The sequence below is a fragment of the Numenius arquata genome, chromosome 6, assembly GCF_964106895.1.
Source record: "Numenius arquata chromosome 6, bNumArq3.hap1.1, whole genome shotgun sequence".
NCBI classification, from domain to species: domain Eukaryota; kingdom Metazoa; phylum Chordata; class Aves; order Charadriiformes; family Scolopacidae; genus Numenius; species Numenius arquata.
The window spans coordinates 11,178,890-11,202,277 of NC_133581.1; the positions used below are offsets into that span (position 1 = coordinate 11,178,890).

At 38.5% G+C, this 23,388-nt stretch overlaps 1 protein-coding gene across 5 annotated transcripts in view; it reads left to right on the forward strand.

Annotated features, from left to right (window-relative positions):
• DICER1 (dicer 1, ribonuclease III) overlaps nucleotides 1-13,111 on the forward strand; it is a 39,289-nt gene extending 26,178 nt beyond the window's left edge. For all 5 annotated transcript variants that reach the window (XM_074148420.1, XM_074148421.1, XM_074148424.1 and 2 more), the window contains 5 exons: nucleotides 2,187-3,069; nucleotides 5,110-5,378; nucleotides 7,705-7,867; nucleotides 7,960-8,035; nucleotides 8,304-13,111. In XM_074148420.1, coding sequence (XP_074004521.1) covers nucleotides 2,187-3,069; nucleotides 5,110-5,378; nucleotides 7,705-7,867; nucleotides 7,960-8,035; nucleotides 8,304-8,469 — 1,557 coding nt within the window. In that variant the 3' untranslated portion in view covers nucleotides 8,470-13,111. The remainder of the gene's footprint in view (nucleotides 1-2,186; nucleotides 3,070-5,109; nucleotides 5,379-7,704; nucleotides 7,868-7,959; nucleotides 8,036-8,303) is intronic.
• The last annotated feature ends 10,277 nt before the right edge of the window (nucleotides 13,112-23,388 follow it).

A 23,388-nucleotide genomic window follows, 5' to 3' on the forward strand; every position in this document is an offset into this window, starting at 1 on the left:
AATGAACTTTATCATTTGTTAAATCTTTGTGAAAACAGACACTGAAATCTGTTTTGAATCGTCCATATAGACATGCCTCATTCAGGGAGTATATTTTTATTTTGGTGACATACCACAGGTGGTGTGTAACAAGAAAAAATCAGCACTAGCTCTAGTTGAGACTGGTTAAATTAGTCTCATTTTGAGCATTATACTGCTACTAGTATCCAAAATAAATATTTCAAATCAAATTTTGCTATTTCTGATCAATTAAAGATACAGAAATCCCTGCTGTGTATATGTGAGATGGGTAATTATACCAGCAGAAATTCTTTGGCAAAATGTCTAAACTGTGAATTTCTGTAGCCACTTTTTCTTCCACTCATTACTAAACCTGACTGAGCCTGCTCCAGCCTGATGAGGAGCATCATGATCTGTTTGATCCTTAGATGGTTTCAGGTGCTGCCTAGTGCACCCTGCAGCTGACACCCATCCACACCTCTATAAAGTTGTGCCTTTGGCCCAAAGGGAGATGTTCCCAGTGGTAGCATCTGGTTCACAGATTTGCAAGATTAAGTGACCGAGACCTGCAATATGACATACATACATTGAGGGCAGATATAGGCTGTTTCACTTGATTCAAAATGGTGTTGTCTTTCAGGACCCAATCCAGAAAAGCACTTTGAATCTGATCTTGCTCCTATCAAATTCAGTGGCAGAATTCCCGCTGACATCAGTGATGCTGGGTTGAGCCCGTGAATAGTCCTTTTGATCTCAGGAAGACTACTTGTGCATTTAGCTAATATGTTTAAGTGCTTTCCTGGATTGGGGCCATGGCAAATTGTACAGCATTGTGTAGCTTGGGCATATCTGTGTTCAATTTGTAATTTACATCAGTCTATACCAATTTGCTCAATATGAGCAGGAAAAAGACATGGGACATCATTAGTTTTATTGTTGTGGATATGTATGTAAGTATTGGAAAATTGGTGACAACTTTAACTTTCCTTTTAATTATTTAAGGCTATAAGTATAGCCTGAAAAAAACCCCAAGACTTCAAGCAAGTGTGTAATTCATTAAAGGCTAGGATTAATACTAGTTGCCTTTGCATTGAATTATCCTACTTCATGATTTAATGTAGATGTTAATATTCAGTTTAAAAACAAACAACAAAAATGTATGTTACAGAAGTGTGCCATTTTTTCTGCTTTTCCATTTTTAGACCTGCTATATTGAAATTCTGGTAATATTAAATGTATGACAGACTAGAGAGATTTCATATTTGTTAAAATTAAGAACCATAGTACGAGTTAATTCTTACAGAACCAAAAATTGGCTATATCTAACGTCTAATCTGCAAGATCACTTACTGAATCCCAAAGGCGTGCAGTCAAGACTGTCACCCACATAAGCATTAGATTCTTGCCAACTAACTCATATTAAACTCTTGGTTTTAATCTCTTATATAAAAAAAATCACCTACACTGATTCATTAAATTTAATTTCTACTAGTTTGCCAAGTAGACTGAATTAATTTGCAGCTGTGTTTGAAAGCATAGATAAATGTGTTTTGCTGCTTAAAGTGATGATTATTAGAAGACTAGGGTAAAGTTCTTTAGTTGTTTCATTGAATGTGTTGTTTGTGTGTCCCAAAACTGAGATTATCATGATTATGAGTAAACCCTGCAAGCTCCTTACTATTTTCAATAGAAGGCTATAGAAAGAATCTTCAAAATTACAGTGATTAAATATTTGTAATAGCCCTACTTAGCAACTAGAGAGAAGGATGCACGCAAGACTGTTTCTTGTACTTCTCTAAATTTGTTAATTTAGAACTCTTGTTTACTTTGGTGTGCAAGTATGTGATGTTTAGTGGTTTTAAAATTAATTGTGCATCACATTCAAGTATAAGCATGAGTTCCTCGAGTTCCTATGAAATGCAGCATGTGTTGTATGTGGAACAGACACTATTATAGGTTAGTAATAAAAGTTTTGTATTCCAGGACAATTATTCTAGTCTTAGAATGCTAGTGTTAATTGGGGTTGTATTGTGCATCTGATCAGACAATGTAATTAGGAACATTCGTTAAAAAAATCAATCTTATTATTAGCAGACACTACTCAAATCTTACTCTTCTGACAGTTCTGGAATAAAAGTTTCTCATTTCCTTCTTTAATACCATATTTTTTTTTTGTTCTTTTATAGACAAAGGAGAACTTGTTGGCTAATGGTAAACTTGATGTTTATGATGATGATGAAGAGGATGAAGATCTAATGTGGAGGTTACCCAAGGAAGAAACAGACTTTGAAGATGATTTTCTGGAGTATGATCAGGAGCATATCAAATTCATTGATAATATGTTAATGGGATCAGGGGCTTTTGTGAAGAAAATTTCTCTCTCTCACTTTTCAACCACTGATTCAAACTATGAATGGAAAGCACCCAAAAAGTCATCCCTGGGTAATGTTCAGTTTTCATCAGATTTTGATGATTTTGACTATAGCTCTTGGGATGCCATGTGCTATCTGGATCCTAGCAAGGCTGTTGAAGAGGATGATTTTGTAGTGGGCTTCTGGAATCCATCAGAAGAAAACTGTGGTGTTGATGCAGGAAAGCAGTCTATCTCATATGACTTGCATACAGAGCAGTGTATTGCTGACAAAAGCATTGCAGACTGTGTGGAAGCCCTCTTGGGCTGCTATCTGACCAGCTGTGGTGAAAGAGCAGCTCAGCTTTTCCTGTGTTCATTGGGGCTGAAGGTGCTCCCTGTAATTAAAAACACTGATTGGGAAGGCACTTCGTGTGCTACCGGAGAGAATTGTAACAGTGAGCAGAGGAATCTTTCACCAAACTCTGTTTCTGCTTCTGTAGCTAATTCAGAGCCTTCTCTGTATAAAGACCTGGAGTATGGCTGTTTGAAGATTCCACCGAGGTGTATGTTTGATCACCCAGATGCTGAAAAAACCCTAAATCACCTTATTTCTGGTTTTGAAAACTTTGAGAAGAAAATAAACTACAGTTTTAAGAACAAGGCTTATCTTCTTCAGGCATTTACTCATGCCTCATACCATTATAATACCATTACTGGTAAGTTGTCTTAAAGATGTATTGTAAATGCAAGAGAAGCAGTTTATGTTGTGTAGCAGTCTTTTTTTAGACATCACTTGTTACTTTAAGAAGTCAATAGTCTCTGCATACGAAATCTTAGAAAATAGTATCTTGCCCCTTATCTAGAGGAGGGTACTTGTTGAAACTGTATCTCAATGATTACTCATATTTTGACTTGATACAAATACAAGATTTACTAAGTCTAACCAAGTTTTGGGAAAGAGCAGCAATTTTCATCTCTGATGTTATATTAGTAGTTGTACATGACTGAGACTAGATCCCCATAAGGATCTAATAGTAAGGAACAAATAAGTTCTTGTTAGAACTCTGGAAAATTGCAGCGTAGATTGCAGTGTAGTTCTAGAAGTAGCTATTAGGCTTTGCAAATATATTTAACAAATTTGTCCCATGATTTAATCCTAAGAATATTACCCTTTGACTGTACTTCTGAAGATTAGAAGTAGACTATACAACTTTTACAGCTGAATATATAGGATAGCAAAATATAGAGATTTCCGTTTGAAGTTGTGAATTGGAAGGCTTAATTTAAGTCTAGGCATTTTATCGAGTAAATATTTAAAGTCAAAGTTTGGAGCAATGACTAAATCAGACTAAATATTAATTTCAAGTTAACTGCTTAATGTTTCTGTGCATGATCTCATAAAAGATTTTACAGCACTAGGAATTTGTATTTCTGTAATCTTTTTGGATTACTTTTGCTTATACTAATTAACTTAGTATTGGTTCATTCTAAAACTTTAGATATTTTTCTATGATAATATGCAATTGAAAACAAACCATGGTAAAATTCCAACCCTATTTGAAGTGAATGGCAAATTCCTGTGCAGTCAGCAGTCTGAATTTTTCCCCATAGTGAATTGGTTCCTTATTCCAAGGAGGAAGAAAGCTCTGCTTTAATTGAAGAAATAAGTCATTTTGAAAAGTTAGTACATTGAGAAACAGTTCTGACAAAACGCTGAAATGCTCCTTTGGTTTTGCATTCTAGGTAATACTACCCACATACATATTTATTTTTTTACAAGTATTTCATAAAACACATAGAAGGTAGATAATTCCTTTCTATATCTTTACTAACAAACAGAAATGTTGGGGCATAGCGTCAAGATAAAATTATGCTGTTGGTAGCAGAATTTTTTTTTATTCTGTTTCTATTTATCAAGTAAGACAACTGTGAATTGCTGTTACCTGTAACTTTTTCTCTTAAGGAGTAGGTAGCAGTTGAGATCTGGCAGCATCTTAGATGCAGTTGCTATAAAAGCAACTTAGTACTAGATGTTTCACTCTCATGTTGCTTTTGTAGTAATTTTGTCTTCCTTGTCTACCCACCTACCCCTGTTACCTTTCAAGAGGGTTTTGTGCTTTTGTTTATATTCTAAAAATAGACCTCCGTAGCTCTCTATTACTGTGTCCCCTGTCAGTTTTCCAAACAGCAGAGGCTTGGTAATTTTAGTTTCCAGTTCAAAAGACCCATTCTGATGTGAATCTTTGCTCAATGCTTTTTGAGAAATTTAAATGCAGGGCAAATTAGATGAAAAATAGCAGATTGTACATTCCCCCTGCCTTTAATACAATGACTTCTTTTAACTTTTTTTGGAGTGGTAATTATTACTGTTTTCAGATCACCCTGCTGGTAGAATCTCTTGATTTTACTTTTTTGATATTTCTCAGTACAATGTGAAGATCTTGAGTAAAAGCTTTAATTGATCATAAACACAAGTGTTTTGCTAGCCTGACAAATTAGCATTTGGTTCAAAAGTGGCTTTGTCATTAGATATAACTTCTGTTTTTTCTGATTTTTTTTTTTAAATAATTCAATAAAAATCTCTTTAAACATAGAGATACCTGTTTTAAAAAACAGATTGTCTTCTCTGAGCATTGGTTAGTTTGTGGAATTTACATGGCAGTGTACCAAACCTCTTATCCAGAAAGGCCTGGAAGGAATGTGTGTGTTAAACTTAATTGTGGTGTTGTACATTCTTTTATTTCCAACGCTTTAAGATTGTTACCAGCGCTTAGAATTCCTGGGAGATGCAATTTTGGACTACCTCATAACCAAGCACCTTTATGAAGACCCACGGCAACACTCTCCAGGAGTTCTTACTGACCTACGATCTGCTCTAGTCAATAATACCATTTTTGCATCATTAGCTGTAAAGTATGACTACCATAAGTACTTCAAAGCTGTCTCTCCTGAACTGTTTCATGTTATTGATGACTTTGTGCAGTTTCAAATGGAAAAGAATGAAATGCAAGGAATGGATTCTGAGGTTAGTGGAAGTAGAACAACTGTTCGGTCTCTGATTTGAATCATGTCACTGGATTTCTTAGCATGATGCAAGTCACATAATGCTGACTCAGGATAGGATATCCATGTAACATAATGAGCAGTACTGCTTTGGCACAGTGCTGGGATTATTTAATGTAGCATACTGACAGAGATTTCCACTGGTTTTCTTCTGATGTTTTCTGCTGGAGCAGGTGTCATTGCACCGTACTCAGGTGTATTTGACACGCTCCTATAGGCTTTATATCTGCTAGCCGGGGAAACATTATACGCATCTTTCAAATAAGCTACTTGAACAATAGTTTAACTGAAGACCTGCAAACATAGATTGCATCTATGCTATGCAGGAAAGCTAATGATAACAAACATCTATTTGCTGGAGAATGGACTAATCTGAATTAACTCATTCAGATAAGCTGTTCAGAAAATGTATGAGGGCAAGGACCTTGTGAGTCAAATTCTAATCAGTGTCCTGGAAGAGATGGCCTTCCTCATTATTTAATCTTTCTTTAAATAATCTTTCCTTTCTTTAAAAGTGTTATCCAGTCGATATCCCTAATAGTTTCTCTTCTGAAAAACTGTGACCAGTCTCTTAGAAAATATTCTGAGAAAACTCCAACACTAAATAAACACGTTATCTTTATCTTTAGTAATTTCTTCTTTCTGATAAACAATTTAAAAGCTTGGGAGTCAAAGTACGTCAGTTACATATATGTGTTTACAGCCCTTGCACTCCATTGCAGAGTGAAATCTGTATGTTTTATGGGAAGATTAAATAAACATTGACTAAGAAATTTGTCACTAAAATTTAAATAATATAAATCATTTTACATCAGAGGATCAAACTCTGCCTTGTTAAGGCTAAAAACTTACTTTAAGAGCCCATAGTAGAGAATTTTATCTTTGTTCATTTTTTTGCTAGTATGCAAAAGGTTTGCCTAGAAACTTCCACAAAGTTGCAACCAAATTGTGCGATAGCTGTTTCAAATAAAATTCTTGTTTCACTCTCCCTACGCCTGCTCCCTATCTTGGTCTGGCACTGAATTACTGGAACTCTTATTTCATCAGAGTTAATGCAAGAGTCTTTGTTTCTGCAGTTCATGCCAGCTAGACTGGTTTCCATGTGTGTCTCCACGTCATCTGCGTTTCTTTTTTTCAAATCTCACTCCTGAAACATCTGTTGTCCCTTGCCTTAGAGCTCTTAGTTTCTCTCTCCTTCTGTTATTTCAGTATAATTCAAAAGTGCTTCAGTTTGCACTTGGTATGAAATATGCTATTCAAAACAGTTGAATTTGTTTTTTAACATCAAAATTCCCATTTGGAGTGTGTACGTATCAGGTCTGACTTCTTGTTTGATTTATTTCAGGTAGAAATACTGGGTGGGACTAGATTATGAAGTATTCTGGTGACTCTTAAGAGGACTGAATTGGGTATAAAACCCCAAATAAGGGCTGCGTGGAGTGAGAGGGTAGCTGCTGGGGGAAAGGCCGACAGAAACTTATATTCTCTTTAGGCAGAGGAGAGTAATGGCCAAAAACTTTGTTCAGGTTGCTTTGTTTGGACTTAGGTAAATGTATATTGTATGTATTTGAGGTGTATTTATAAAGGATTAGAATAACTGAAGACCATTAAGACACATACTGAAAGTTTAGCTTTAATAATGCGAATAGACTATTGTCTGAAATTAGTAGCATAGAAGAAAACACTGCCTGCTACATTTAAAAAATACCCAAGTGTGCCTGTTAGTTCAGTCTGGTGGTGCTGGTTATCAGTTATTAATGGCTTATTTTAGTAAGATTTGTTTCATGCTTGTCTTCTGGGGTAAATGAGGTAAGGAAAGGTACAGCCGACTTTAATCCAGAGATTGGATTTACAGATTTTACAGTCTCCTAGTTGTTTAATGTATGAACTATTCCTTTGTTATGAGTAGCTTTCTACTCTTAACTGATAGAGCCAAGTCTGTTTCTTATTGGAAAAAACAGACCCATGGTGAAATCCTACAGAATTATTACAGGAGGAATTCACAAAGCATATAAGGTCTGTGTATGCAATGGTGTTGGGGATTTTTTTTTTTCACATTTGAAAAACGATACATCCAGCAACTTGGTTTCATTGGGGAATAAAAGAAAAATTTCACTGTGGAAGGTTGTCAATGAAGAACTTAAAGGAAGCAGCTCAGGATAGGATGTAAGAGAGTTTACGTTTTGAAGTTCTTTGTTTTATTTTAAAAGAAGCAATTGTTTCTCTCTTTTCTCCTCCCCTTCTCTCGCCCTCCCTCCCTTCCCTTGGCTTTTGTTAATTGCAAACAGCTCAGAAGATCTGAAGAAGATGAAGAAAAAGAGGAAGACATTGAAGTACCAAAGGCCATGGGGGATATATTTGAGTCCCTTGCTGGTGCCATTTATATGGATAGTGGAATGTCTTTGGAAATGGTTTGGCAAGTGTACTATCCAATGATGAGGCCATTAATAGGTATTGTCAGCTTTCTGAAAAAACATAATAATTAAGTACCATCTTCTATGAAGGAAACAAAGCTAATTTTTTAATTTTTTTTTTTTAAATAGAAAAATTTTCTGCTAATGTGCCCCGCTCCCCAGTGCGAGAGCTGCTGGAGATGGAGCCAGAGACAGCCAAATTTAGGTAAGAATACGTTTTCTTGGTACACACTGCCATAAAAATTTTTTAAGCTGTGCTTCATAAACTACTGAGGATTTTTAAACGTCACGAATTACTTGTAATTTCTTTTGCACTAAGCAGCTAGTATGATCATTGTGCATAACTTCCTGAGAAAAGTATTGATTTCTGTTTTAACTATACTGCTTTAGCTTCTGTAGAAAGGAGAATGTAGGTCTCTTATTTCACATTAACCTGCCTAGGCAGTAAGTAATTCTTGTGTATATTTTTGCAGTCCTGCAGAAAGAACTTACGATGGAAAGGTCAGAGTAACAGTGGAAGTTGTAGGAAAGGGAAAGTTTAAAGGTGTTGGCAGAAGCTACAGGATTGCCAAATCTGCAGCTGCGAGAAGAGCACTACGAAGCCTCAAAGCAAATCAACCTCAGGTCCCAAACAGCTGAGACTCCTCTTAAAAAAATAAATAAAATGGGGAAAAAAAACACATACAAATAAAACAAATTTTTAAAAATGTTGATGTTGAGAGGAACAAATTGGAAGACAGAATTTAAAGTTTGTTTGATAACAGAATAGATAACAAAACATTTAACATGTATAAAATTTTGGAACTAATTGTAGTTATAGTTTTTTGCGCAAACACAATCTTGTCTTCTTTCCTCACTTCTGCTTTGTTTAATCACGAGAGTGCTTTAATGATGACATTTAGCAAGTGTTCAGAATAATTGTTGTCAGGTCTTTTTGGTTTACTTTTATTGTCAGTACAGCTTTGCTTAGTGTTAGAAGGCCAGGGAGCTTACGCCTAATGCAGTTGCTAGATTTATATATAGTAATCTTAAAATTCTTCAATCTGTGCACTAGTGCCAGTCATAAAGCAGTTGATAAACTGTACTGGATGATTGGGTATAAGAAAGAATAAGTGTGCCAGTATTCTTTTTTTTCCTCTCTTATTTTTTTTTTTGTGTTTCTCTCCATGTCATCTTTTTACATTAAGATGGCAATCCCAATCATTATTGCACTTATTTGTTAGGGACAGATTTTAATTGAAATGGCTGGCATACTGGTAGAATGAAACTTCAATTTCCTTATGCCACACAGTCTTGCATAAAAAAAAGGTTCTTGCCTTAAAAATAAATAAACCCTCATTAATAGTCTTTAATTTCTGATCTTTTTTGGAACAAACTGTTTTACATTCCCTTCATTTTGTTATGCATTTTACAATGATACAGCTCTATATTTACAGTACAACTCATTACTATAGCTGTGACTTATTACAGGATTATAATAGAAATTGTATTCATATATATGTAATTAGGTTATTTTTAACAATTCTGAGGAGGTGGTTAGTCTACAGTTTTTTTTATACCATAAACAAAATATGGTCTTTGGCTAAAATTCCAATTTTACACAAACCTGCAATCTAGATAGTTCCAATACTGGAAACAGCAATGAATAATTGCACAGTGCAAACTGTCACTCTAACAAAATAACCTTAGACATATCACACCTAAAATATGCTGCAGATTTTATAGTCAATTGGTTACGTATTTAACAAACAGAGCACCTTTACACTTAGAGATATTTCCACATAAATTTCTTACTGTACTTTTCAGAGTTGCATGCATATTTCACCTACCAAAGCTGTGCTGTTAAATAACATGAAAGTTGATGTTTGAGATATAACTGCCGTACTTTTGATACATCTGTGATTTAGGTCCTTAATTTAGAGAAACTAGCTCATTGGTGTTTTGGTCTACTAGGGGTGGGGGGAAATCATATTTTTATTTTTTAGGCTTTGCCTATACTTCTTTAATTAGATTTTTGTAGGCACTCTTCACTTAAATACCTCAGTTCTTTTTTTCTTTTCTTTTCTTTTCCTTCTTTTTTTGCATGCATTGTTTTTTTTCTGTTTTGGTGCTATGTTTATATATTATGCTTGAAATTTTAATTTTTTGCACTGTAACTATAATACCTCTTAATTTACCTTTTAAAAAAGCTGTGGGTCTCGTATTCCCACCAATATCAGTAGAGGTTTGCTGCAATTTTGCCCTGTTAATTATGCTTGAAGTTTGAGAAAGCAGAGCAAGGTGTTTTAACGTTTTCCAGCACAATAGTTTGAACTTGATGCTGTGTCTTATGTATTAAATTACAAATAAATACTGTATTTCCTGCTTTTAAACCCTATTCCTTTCCTCACAAATGCACACTAAAACAAAACAAAAACTGTCAGCTCTTGCTTTCTTAACAAAAAAATAAAATGAATGCCTTAGTGACAAGGGGTAGACATTAAGCTTTTCTGAAATACAGTTTTCAAAAGTTCATATATTTTCTATCTCAGTCATTTTTCATTCTGCAAAAAAGACCATTCTTGTATTTGAAAGCAGCATTGTTAGAGTAGTCAGACCGAGAATTAAAATACTAGCTTATAAAAAATTCTAGCAGTTGTTTGGTACTTCAGTCATGAAAATTTAATGGGGAAGTATAAGACCTGCAAGTCTTGATGTGTATAAAACAAATATAAATGAGATGGAACAGTAAAAACATGCTGTCTAAATTTTCGAAGGTAAATTGCTTTGATCTAGCAGTTTTTAAAAAAAAAAAAGCAAATCACTGATTTAAGCTATGGCTCTTTCTTCATGGTAGGAGTGAAGTTTCTTAGCAAAAATACATGATTACTAATGTTAACAATTCTGTTTCTGGCCAGACATGAGGCAGCAGATAAAATCAGACCATCTAGAAAGTCTTAAGTAGTTTTAACTGCATTATGAAAAACTAAAATTTAAGTTAGTCTTTGAATGCCTAAAATTTCTTACTGATTGTTACAAGGTTATAGATTCTCAGGGGTTTCAGGTAGCTGTTAGCAGTAAAGTGCTACCGAGTGTTTTGATGCAAGGAAAATTAACTGAACTTGCTCTGTGTTTCAGAACAGTTTAATGATCACTTTGTTACTAGATAAAGCCTATGAATTGGAAATCGGAAATGTGTAGTGGCTGACTATAAAGTAGTTTCTGCTGCTGATGTGTTTTTAAATGCGTTTTAAATGCCGTAATTTTTTCCAGTGTGACCTCATTGAAATATTTTTTTATCCTTTGAGATAGAAAATTCATATTAGTTTCCATGTCATTCATCTGTGTGTTTTACCCTGCAGTTGATATGATTTTGATATTGGACAGTGTATGCTATTAAAGACCTAAATCTGATCATTTGAAGGTTGGGATAGAAATCACTTGACATGCTATAAGCACAAGTGTAAGTGGACTGTTGCAACCCATCTTCAAAAGCAACCACACAGGCTCATCATAAATAGTGTGGGGGTTAGTTGGCATGAACCTTGTTGTTTTTTTTTTTTATCTAAGTCCTGTTATACTGTACTTTAAACAGTCCTCCTAACTATGCTGCGTTTTTATTTTTATGGCTTTTTTTGCGCTGTTCTGTTCATGTAGCACAAATAAGCATTGCACTTGGTACCATGCTTTACCTCATTTCAAGGAAAAAATGCTTAACAGAGAGGAAAAATGTGGTTTGGCCTTGCTGCTGTTCTGATTTACTGAATTTGAAAAAGTTAATTATAATGCCTGCAATGTGTCATTTACTTGCACAACTTAAATAGGTCATTTGTAATGTCTGTGGCATTTTTACTGTATGTGGAAAAATACAACAAAGATGTGTAACAACTCTTGATTGTATTTTAAAGCTATTGTTTTTCTACTACATCATTTTACTGTTATGTGAAGTAATTAAAATTAGAATGACCTCTGACACTCCAGTAATTATCTCTGAACAAACCGACATATTATGCGCATAGTGTAGTTTTTGCAAGAAGACAGCCCCTAGTAATTTGGTCAACCTCAACTAAATCTCTGCTCAGTCTGAATATTGAGTGCCCAGTAGCTACTTCTGAAGTGTTTGTTCAGCTTGGATGCTGCTAAAGTCCATACAGGAAAAAAAAGCCTACTATTTTTAAGTCTCGTTACACAATAGTGTGTTGTGACTGCAGAGTACAGAACTTGGACAAGAATCGATTTCTGTGCTGGGGAGGAATATAGTGGTGGCCCAAGGATGAGGTGCCAGATCCTCAGCCTAGTGCAAATTGATGTGGTATCATTTTAATTAATGGAACTACATTCTTTTACATACCTGAAGATCTTGTGCTTATATGTATGTTGGAGAGTTTGTGTTTTCCTCCTTGTAAGCAAATGCAGAACCATAAACTGGAAGATGTGGTTTTTATGTTGCTGCATATGACATGACTATGCTACGTGCATTTATCTGTATAGAAAGTGAAATCTCTGTATCCCAGTCACAGCAGCACACGTAATCCTGAAATGACAAATAGCGTCGTGGTCTGCTGTGATGACACGCTTGCCTCTGTCTGACAGTATTCTGGGTTTGTATGTTTTGGGTGGGGTTCCCTACAAAAACATTCTCATGGAAATCTCTATCTATCACATGAGTGAAGCGAGAAGGATTTTGATTTCTGGTACTTACTGACGTTGATCCTTTTCCAATTGCTCTAATTTTCAAGAAGTTAATTTCTTTACTTTCATATTAGGTTTAAAACTTAAAACACTACCGATCATGATCATGAAATGTAATCTAAATATCAACTGTAATTCAATCTGAATTATTTTAGCAAATCTAGAGGTCGTTGTCAAAGCTAACTACATTTCTTAACAATAAATTTTATCCAATAAATTCCTTGGGTTTTTTCCCTCTTTTTTTTGAACGGCAACCACAGACTACTTTAATTGCTTTGTAGATGCACTCAGAATTTACTGCAGCAGCAAGTTGGAGAGAAAAATGTTTGTGAACAAGAATTGGAAATTGCAGGCATTTTTATTGTAAATAGTTTGACTGAAAAGATGGTTAAAATCAAGTAGAATGAATAACAAATATAATTTGATGGACAATAAAATATTTACCATCACATGCTGCAGCTGTCTTCAAGGGACATAAAATGTAATTCATTCATACTGTAATCATGCTGCAGAAGTTTGCAATCTGCACCTTATGGATCACAATTACCTTTAATAGTTTTTTTGTAATAATTGTAGCTGAGTATATCTCCAATAAAGTTATGGTCTGTTCACCTTGTATTGTCTTTCTGCTTTTGTTTTTAGTTCCTCTTAATCTTCCCATAAACCTAGAGTTTACAAAAAAATTACTTTTCAGTCTCCGTCTGAATAAAAAAAAAATTGTGAAAGCCTTATTTCTTGACCTTGTTTAAAGACAAGTCTGCTTGTCTCCTTCCTCTGATGAATGAACTGTCTTCATAGCTATGTGAAGACTCTTAAGGGACGCTCAGGTTAAAAATGATGGTGTACATGCTACAATTTGATCTCTGTGTTGACCGTGATACCTGCAAAATTTCTCTTGGAGCTGGGAGGCCCCTGGGTGCAAGGGTTCAGTAACACAGGTCCACACAACTCAACACATGTTTTAAGAACAACATGTTAATGTTAGCTAATAGTCTCAATTTAATTGACATAGTTTCTAATTTTCCATTTGTTTTCTGTTAGTATTTCACTTATCCTGAATATGGAATGTTTTGTAGAGTGTTCTCTCTGGCCCACCACTGTCATGTCTGTTTTACGGAGACAGAGACAGACCTGCCGGTCAAACATTGGGAATCTTCCTTTTTGAAAACTTCCCAAAGCAGCGGTCAGTCTCTTGGCATCTGCAATGGGCAATTTCTACTCCATGGTTTGTCTTAGGCTATAGAGAAAAGCCTGCTGAGCTGCTGATAGCCATGGTGGTACCTTTTTCTGGGCCTTGGAGGGGGGCTGAGTGACCCACATCTTCCAATGGTGTCACTTTGTTCCTTGTTTCAGCTGTAATGAAGCAAGCAATTCTCAGCTGAGGATCCTAAGGAAACTTGTGGATCTTCTGTGGCTTTCCAGCTCATTTTTTCCCCACCTCTAGGTTCCACCCTGACACTGATGGCATTGGTAGATTTAAGCTCCCATGTGTAGGTTAGTCAGCTGTAGTAGGGGATAACAATAGCTCCCACCCTCCAAGTTCTAGCAAGTGGGTCAAATTGGAAAAATTTTCTTTCCCTACATTTTCTACAGGAAAATAGGCCTGAAAATAATAATTTAAACCAAAAAAGAATAGTTGAAGATGCCGTCATCTCCCTGTTCATTGTGGAGAAATGAGATGGGGGATGGTCATCCAAACTTGAGTCTCAAAGGAAGTGGTCCATCCCTTGCTGGGTAGTCATGTGAAGCATCCAGGGTTCTCCAGAAAGTCACAGGGTAAAATCAGTAAAGGCTCTGCTTCAAAGGCAAGTGACTGCATTTTTTGCCCGTGTGGGAGCATCACCTACTCACTGCAGATTTTAAGTACAGCTTATTAGCAGTGGTATTGAAACTGCGTAACACAAAGTGAAGATAGTGAAGATCCTTCTTTTTTTTTCTTTTTCCTAATTTTAAGCTGCTCAGAATGCAGCAATGACTGGGTTCTTCCTGCCCCCAAAGGAACATCAGGCTTGAATTAAGAAGAAGAAGAATTAACTTCAATGAAGCTATGACATCAAGACACACATTTTCACGGTACTTACCACTTGTCATCCTCACAAACCTCAGTGGCCGCTCTGTGGGAACTGAAAAGAAAATACCTCTATATCTGAAGAAGAGTTTACAGGTACTGGTTTCTGACGTCCTTATTATAAGAATAAATGTTTCATAATTGTGTCAATAGAACTAAGGTATGTGTTTGCTTAGCTGCTACTCTTAAGTAAAACCATACAGAAAAAGGAATTTGAGTGAAAACCAAGGTGAACAAGTTTTTGAATATGCTTGCCCTGAAAGGAGGTAGTAAAGTTAATTGTAACTCCAGGTCCAGACACACAGAGGAGCAGATTTGGTGGTTGGCTTGGCTTCCCTGAACACTTCTGCTGGAGTCCAGGTGCAGGATCTGATCCTTAGAGGAAATGTCCATGTCAGTGGACACAGGCAGCACTGACATGTAAGTGGGTTTTATTTTTCTCATAGCTGTGATTATGTCCTTCCTTATTGTAGAATGTGAACAATACTTTCATTTTGGTGAGTAAAATAACCAGGGACCTTCCATATGTTATGAAAACAGTATCGTTTACTTTGCAGCTTAACCACCTCCACTTACCTGGTTTATACTCTTTTTTCCTTTTTTCTTTTCTTTTTTTTAACATTACTTTTTAGATATATATTTTATGGGAAGCCTCATGCTAACTCTTAAATTGAAGTAATTTTCCTCTGTTAACTTGAAAATTTCCTGTAGTTTTGGGTCCCTGCCCGGCTCCCACTGAAGTCACTGGGAAGACATCCACTTGGGCTCTGTAATTTGCGTGCCTTTGAACGTACACAAAAGTCCTTCAGATGTAATAAGTGTAAATTCCGGACATCAAGTAAAAGTTGAGAAATTCGGCAATATGCAAAGGCAGTCTCTTCTGTTTTGCTTCTATTTTTCAAGCTTTTAACTAAAAAGGGCAGCGTGTTAGCTGGCTACCTACTTTTGAGATAGCCCACCTATTGCTGTGAATATCCAGCTGTTTACTCCATTTTCTTTGCCAGATGCACAAGATTTAGAGGGGAGGAATGTGGGCTATCCTCCTCAAAGCTTCTGTTAATATCTAGGGTGCTTTAGCTAACTTCAGGTGTGTGCTCTGCAGATGTCTGGGCTGACTCCCACCCATTTCTTCTGCAGTCAGTGGAATCACAGCAGCAGCTGCAGGGCACCGACGATTCTCCTGCCCTTAAGTCATCCTTTCACCATGAGGTAGGTTGAATGTGAGAGAGAAGGGTCCCTTCCTCCCTGCCCAGGGCTGGCATTTAGCTGATGAGATAGATCCCACACTGTAGCTTGAGGCTGGAAATGTTCTTTCTGGGAAAATGATGAGGCAAGAAGAGATTTCATCCAGCTGCATCATTGTCAGGGGGTCACTAGTTACTCCAGGGTTGTGCTCATCTCTTGCCGAGGTGAGGAGGATCCCCTCTTTGTTGCCACTTGGCCTGAAGCAGGTGTGTGAATATGAGCTGTTGTGGCTGTTCCAGCATTTGTAATAAAATGATGGCAAGTTTGCAGACTTGACTCCTCTAACTCTGAAGGACTGAGCTGCAGGAGGGGACAGTGGGATCAACAGTCCAGTCCTCAACTACATATTCCTTTAAGAATGCACTTTTCACAGAAGTACTTGGGAGTGGCACTTTGGCATCAATTTTAGGGTAAGGTTTTTAACTTTGTTTATAACAAAGGTTTTTAACTTTGTTTATAAATTAGAATCTAAGTAACACAGAGGAGCAGCGCTATGGTTGTACGAGTTGTCTATTTCACAACTACCAGCATTAGCACCAGTGTCTGAACACAGATATCACTGAGCTCAGACATCTGCTTCCATGTTCTTATACCACAGCCACCTACACCAGCCATTTTGCTTTCATGTATTCACTCTCCAGTCACCTGAATTTAGGCAAGACCCTGATGTCAGAACAAACCCCTCCCTTCAATCAGTCATGCCTCAGTATCTTGATAGCTAAGATCTGCCCTATTCTCACACATCCATAGCAATTAATAGTATTTTGCAGCACCAATTTTAAGTTCAGAAATTATTGCTTTCATGGTGATTCAGGCTGGAATAGCAGGGCATTATGTTCCTGCCAGCAACACTCATCACCTTCCTCCCAGCTTTACATAGTACATGTGCTCCAGGCGAGAGAGATCTCATTATACAAACAAGCATGGCACAGGCAGCCGTACTCCCTGTCTGGCCAACTGGCTGCTGTGAAGGGCTGTGCCAGCAAAAAAACCTCCCTTAAAACAAGGGCAGAAGTTCCCAGGACTCTGCCTCAACAGCAGTTTTGAAGTTGCTGGCGGTGGAGGTGGGAAGGGATCTGTGGAAGATGCAGTAACCATTTTTTCCTGGACCAAGTGCCTTTGCCGGTCTTTAAAAAGTTGCCCTTTCTGTGCAATCCATCAGCTCGAAGGGTTCCTGCACTGACCACGGCCCACTACCTGCCAAGGAGGGCTGAATGCCCAAGGAGCACTGGTGTCCCCAGCACAGGAGAAGGTTCAGACCTTCCTTCCTGACCCACCTTGCAGAGCTGAATCAAGCACACATCCTTGTGCGTGTGCGTGGCAAGGGCATTCCTTATTTGACTTAATGTTTGATAGCAAGGCGCTAAATTATTGTGAAATAACCATACAGCAACCTCTGTGGAAGATTTCTTGTGAAGTAATGTTGGCTTATTGGCAGTTTAGCTAAGGTGAAGGCTTACTTAATGCAGTAGCTAAATAAATCACAACAGAGCCTATGGCACATAGGCTGCAGGAACTAAACTGAAATTGAGTACATAATCTATACTAGATACATTGCAGCTGCTTTTTGTATAAGATATGGTGTGTTGATGTGTGTCAGAAAATCCCAGAAACTGCAGTGACTGAGGTAAGGAGTGAAGGGAAACCTGCATGAACACCTGAGTCGTATCAACAGAGAAAGTTGTAGGCTGGAAACGTTTTGGACGAAATGCCAAGATTCAGAGCAACCTCAAATATAACGAGGAAAGGGAACAGACATGGGCAACTCTTCTGAGGGTAACAACAACTGTTGAGGGTGACAGAGCACTGGAACAGGCTGCCCGGAGAGGTTGTGGAGTCTCCTTCCCTGGAGATCTCCAAAACCCGCCTGGATGCATTGCTGCTCTAGGTGACCCTGCCTTGGCAGGGGGGTTGGCCTAGATGACCTCTGAAGGTCCCTTCAAACCCCTACCATTCTGTGATTCTGTGACCTCAGCTCTTAAATCAGCTCCCCAGAAAAGAGTGAGCATCGTGGAGGAGGGCCGGGCAACGGTGGAAATAAGCAGAGCCAAAGTTCGCTTACTCCAGCATCAGGTTTTAAAGTGACAGCAAGACATGTGCGAGAGACTGAGAAGAAGAGTTCAACTGACGTAGAGCCTTACCAGAAGCAGAGGTGGAGCTTGGCCATCAGATAGTGCAGCAGTCACTTACCAATTTTTGCCACTTGCAATAAACTTTAAGCCTCAAGTATCCCTGACCTTAGTCCTTTGAGGTCCAAAACAAGTCCTTGTGGTCCAGAGGCCATCTTGCCTTCTCCTGCAACAGTTTAGAGCTTGTGACTCTGCATGTCACCACTGTGAGGACTCCACGCCTTAATGGCAATAGCAAAAGCTCTGCCCTGCATGCAAGGCAGGCTTGTGGTGAGAAGAGCTGTGGTCTATCTGCTGTGCCAACGCTAAACGTACAGTTTCTGTGCCAGCCACACCACAGACAGCAGGCATGATGGGACTGTGTTTAATAGGCGGGAAACTGGTTTTGCTGTTAGGGATAGGACTGTAGTTGTGGCCTTCTGGCTTCACTCGGCTTAGAATCCCCTGCTGTTTTTCACCTTGTTGTGATTGCTCACATTTGCTCATCCCCTACATTGGCCAAGTCTTCTGTCTTTTTTCAGAAGGCATCTCTGCCCTGAGCCTTCACCAAGATAACATCCCAAACTAGAGAGAAGCAACCACAGCTTAGGGTTTCAGTTGTCTGATTGAAGTCTAATAGGCGGGAGTAAGCCCATTGGTGGTGATTTTCAGGGGACGGTTTTAAGTTTTTGACCGATTGTCTTGTCAAGCTAAATCTAGCCTGATGTTCAGAAGTTGATTCCTCGCTGTGGTGAAATTGGTTCTGAGAAAGACCTGAGTAAGACCAGGCTGGAGAGATTTGGGGCTGACGTGAAGCCACAAGAGATTAATTTGGCAGTTATGGCAAGTATGAAGAAGCAGATGAAGCTGCAATTGCAGTTAACTGAGGAACACAAACATTTTTCAGTGCTGTAGGTAACAGCAGTTTTTGATGGCCAGGTTCTAACTGGGTCAATGGCCTGGCCATAAATCCATGCAGCTGCCTGATTTTTCTCTAATATTACATTATTTTTGGACAATTTCACGCAGTTGCCCACCACAGAGGTCTCTGGTTAGTGGGTTCCCATTGTCCCCTGGTTTTCTGGAAGCACAGCTGGGGTTATCTTTGGGGAATATGAGCAATGCAGCGTGACGATACTGGAGATGGAGCTTCCAAGACTTCAGCTCGATGAACCGTGGGGAGGTTCATCCCATTCCCTGGGCTGAGGGTTGAAGCCAAAGACTGCAGCTTGGCCCAATGTTCGGGACTGCTCATGGGTAACGGTTCCCACAAGGATACCTGGCATGTCCTGCCATGACTGCCTATGCACCTCCCTCACCTCCAAATAGGGTTATGCCTTTTAAATTGTGCTCCTGAGACTTTGGCATGATTTCCTCCCATCCCCAACCATCTCCCTTGACTGTCAGCATTTATAACCACTGTGCACAATTTCCCACCTCCCCCAACCCCCACTCCACCCCAGAGGCAGCTGTATTTCCACAGCGAATGAAGCAATTCCTGTATGTACGATTTCTTAAGTGCTTCGGGACCCTTTGGGAGAGAAGGTGCTATTGTACGAGTACAAGATATTATTAAAACAGGAATCTGTGTAATGGGTGATAAATTTTGATACTGTATGTTTAATATAATACGACGGTTGTAAATCCAGTGAATTACCATAGGTATTTGCTGCGCAGTGTGTTTATGAATTGTTTGGGCAGGTGTTTTTCAAGTCCCAGTTTTTCACACAAAAACGTGAATTATAGGACAGTTTAATAATATTCCTCACTAGACTCCAGTATGCCGCAATTAGCTGCAGAAATGTTATCACCTGATGGCTGAGCTTGGTTGCTGATTAAGTTCATGTATACGAAGGTAAATGAAAAAAGCAGTGCAGAGAAAAGAGATCTGCGGAAGTAAACTTTCAGATCTGTCTTTGATCTCTTACAAGCAAATATCTTTTTAGCTACAGAAATCAATAGTTTCAGTATTGTCTAACTGTATTTTACATGTGCTTCCATATAGGCTAGAAGCAGTTTATTTTGATTGCAACAATGAAACAGTTCTCTAAAAGTTTATATTCAATAGTTATAGTATTAATATTTATTGATGTGAAGGGATATATGTACTGCACATGTTATTTGAATCAAGCCTTGCTGGATAGTTTTTAAATCAGATCCAAAATAATGTAATTTCAGGATTACATAGGGTCAGAATTTCTTATTTTTACTTTTTACTGTCTTCCACATAAAAAAGACTTATAAGTCCTTGAAAAAATGTTTCCTTTCTCTGAAGAAGAGACAAGTGCTCTATTTCACTCTTCCATCTGCTTTTGTACTATGAGCTGAATCTCAGCCTGAGCTGACGTTACACCAAGCAGCACAGCAGTGAACTATCTAGAGGTAGGGCTGGGTAGATGTTTTAAAACTCAGCGACTGAAGAACACATCTTCTCCACCGCTATAGGATTTTGTGAGTGTAAATTGGGCTGTCGTTAGTTTTATTAAAGCCTTTTGCTGGGGTTCTTTGGGGTGTGGAGCCCTTTACTTTTCATGTAGGTGTTTGCAGTTCTGTGGGGTTTGCTGTGACTTACGCACCTCCGTAGTCATTGGTGGCACCTTCTAGAGGAGCAATGCTCAGGGCTGGGGTTCGGAGGTGCTGCACGCCCACCGCTCCAGCTGACATCCAGGGTGGCTGGAGGTGCTGAGCATCTCTGCCCGCCTCTCCAAGCTCCACCCCATTGCATCTTGTGCCTCCTGGAGCACCCATGAGCTCAGCACTGCCGGGATCAGGCCCATGGTTGAGTGTAGATGGATGTCACCAGCGCGGCGTTGCAAGCTGGTAGCTCGGATGGAGGTTTACTTAAACATTTTGTTTCCACTTGACTGGCGTAAGGAAGGCGTTTGCAGCCTGGCCCCCTCCCCATGCCGTGCCTTGTGTATGTGTAAAAGCTGCCCTTGGCCCCAGATGATATGTTTGCATTTCATAATTAATGCTGAACTCAACTTGAGGCAGATACCAAAGGACGATTTTTTAAACAGATGTTGCAGGTCACTTGTAAGTTATTTGTCAAATAAGTTTCAGAGCGCAAGCCGCTGCTTTTGCCATTGTAACCAAAGGCGTATGCTGTTCAGCAGCAGTAATTACAAAGCCAGGGCAACGCAGGGAAAATTCATCTTATTTAAAAGTGTTTTAGTGTCACCAAACAGCTTGCTATGCCATTAGGCAAGTTTTGCTAGACACGTTTGAGTTGAGGGTTTTAATTTGTTTGAAGTATTCTCTAAAACAGAATTATGTTGGAGTTTACATAAAATGAGAGAATGACATGAAAAGTTTTAACTTAAGCAGCAAAATATAAAGGCTAATCTTATTTAAAAGTAATATGTGTGTCTTGATTGAGTGCCCAGATACACTCAACTGGGACATTTTAGTGGAATCGGTTCTAAGCTGTTACACTGAGTTATACAGAGTAGGTTTTCCTGAGCTCACATTGCCAGACCTGAAATACTCTTGTGGCTGCATTTAATAAAGAAACGAAAGTCTTGGGTAAGGGGATATGATTTTTTATGACAGAAGGAATGCAAATAACTTTTAGTCTCATTGCCTAGACCGGGTTTGGTCTGATTTGATGGAGTTTAATAATGACTTATAACCTGTGCTGACAATGTGCAGACCCGCACAACGTCATTTAACTCATTTATTCTGCTTGCTGTAAAAACAAAGAGATGGCAAATAAATATATGGAAAGTTCATTGTTTGTCAGAGGGCCCAAGCCAAAAGTTTTCAGTGACCTTTTAAAATATGGTCCCAGGCTAGTACTAAAATGTCTGTCACTCAGCGCACACACTTGCACAATTTGGCCTTTTAACCCGTGCATCTTGTTTTTCTCTCTTTCAACTGGTTGTATGAATTTCAAATCAGCTGCAGCTATTTAAGTTTTTGCATTGGAGGATTACTGTAAATTGCAGTCTGACAATTACAATGTACAGCGCACAGGAGAGTTATTAATGGATAGGCCTACTGATGGCCTTTCAGCGCTGACGAGGGCCTGGTGTTCCTCACCCGTAATTAGATCCAGTGGTCGGGGTCTGCGCGGATGAGGCAGGGGAGGGGGTCGGCCGAGGAGCACCACTTTATCAGAGGAAGATATCAATTGATCAGAGATAGTAACTATCGGCAACGTCTAAATCTCTAATTCACCTTCTTCTTAATGACTTGTATTGGCTTAAGAAGCTAAGTTATTTGACAGCGCGGAGCTCGGCTGACAAAGCCGCGCAGGTGGTTTTAATAGAGGATTTCTGTTGCTTGAGATTTCACTAAAGACGGAGCAACAGTTCAACAGACACAACAGAGGCCAGTAAAAACCCCGGTCTGCTGCTCTGCTCGCCGAGGATACCAGCGGGGCTTGGGCTGCAGCGAAACCACCGCTCCCATTTACGCGGCACTTTTTTTCCTTTGCAAACCCCGCGCAAGGGTTTTCTCTGAGGTTTCAGTATTTATTTTAAGGAATGAATCTTATGTGGGCATAAATTATATTTGACAAATGAAAACCCTTTGGGGGGGGATTTATATTTTTTTTTACTGCCCTATGAAAAACATTTTCCAGAACATAATATTCCTGAAAAACTAAATATGCTTTTTAGGATGAAGAGAGAGTCCAATGCCCAGGAAGAACCAGTAAGCTTTGTAAAAGTTTAAGACAATTGTCATTTGCCATTGATGAACCCAGAAAATAAACAGACTGCAAACCAAGTGCTTCAATTAGACATGGCATCATAACCCAAAATTTTAGCTTTTTAATTAAGTAACTCAAGAAGCAACAGTTCTGTGTGTGTAAATCCAATAAGAGATGGGCACCTAACTCCCCGAGGCACTACTGATCCAGCCCTGATCCTTTCTAGAAGGATTACAACCACCTGCCAGGAGGTTTTCCATGCAGTAAAGTTTGTAGCCAATCTGACATTCACAGTATGTCCCAGAGGTTTTCCAGTATTATTATCATTATTATTATTATTCAGATTATGTATACCCATGACGAATATAGGTTTGGGTCTGCTAAGGCTTTTTTCAGGGTAAACATTTGTTTAAAATCTTGTTCCAATCTCTTAACACATATTGAAGTAAAATCTAATTGAGTAGATCACTGGCATAGGTGGAACTTTCTATTGTTGTTCTTGAGGGAGAGCTCAAGAGAAAAGCAGGTCTGTGAGACTGCATTTTAGCCTTGAGTGGAAACATATTTATCAGTACAAAGCATGCTTTTTTAAGCCATTCTGGAACTAGCAAAGCTGATGGACCTGTCTTCTGGTTTCACTACCAGGTTCATGACCTCACTCCCAATACCACATCTGGGTTCGTGCCACAGTTTCTTCTTGTGAGCACTAATTTGCCATTTTTACTTCCACTGGACTTGCAACCCATCTCTGTAAGCTATGGCTTTGCAGCTCCCAGGTCAGGGACCACTGGCCTGAAGTGTTGAGAATAAAT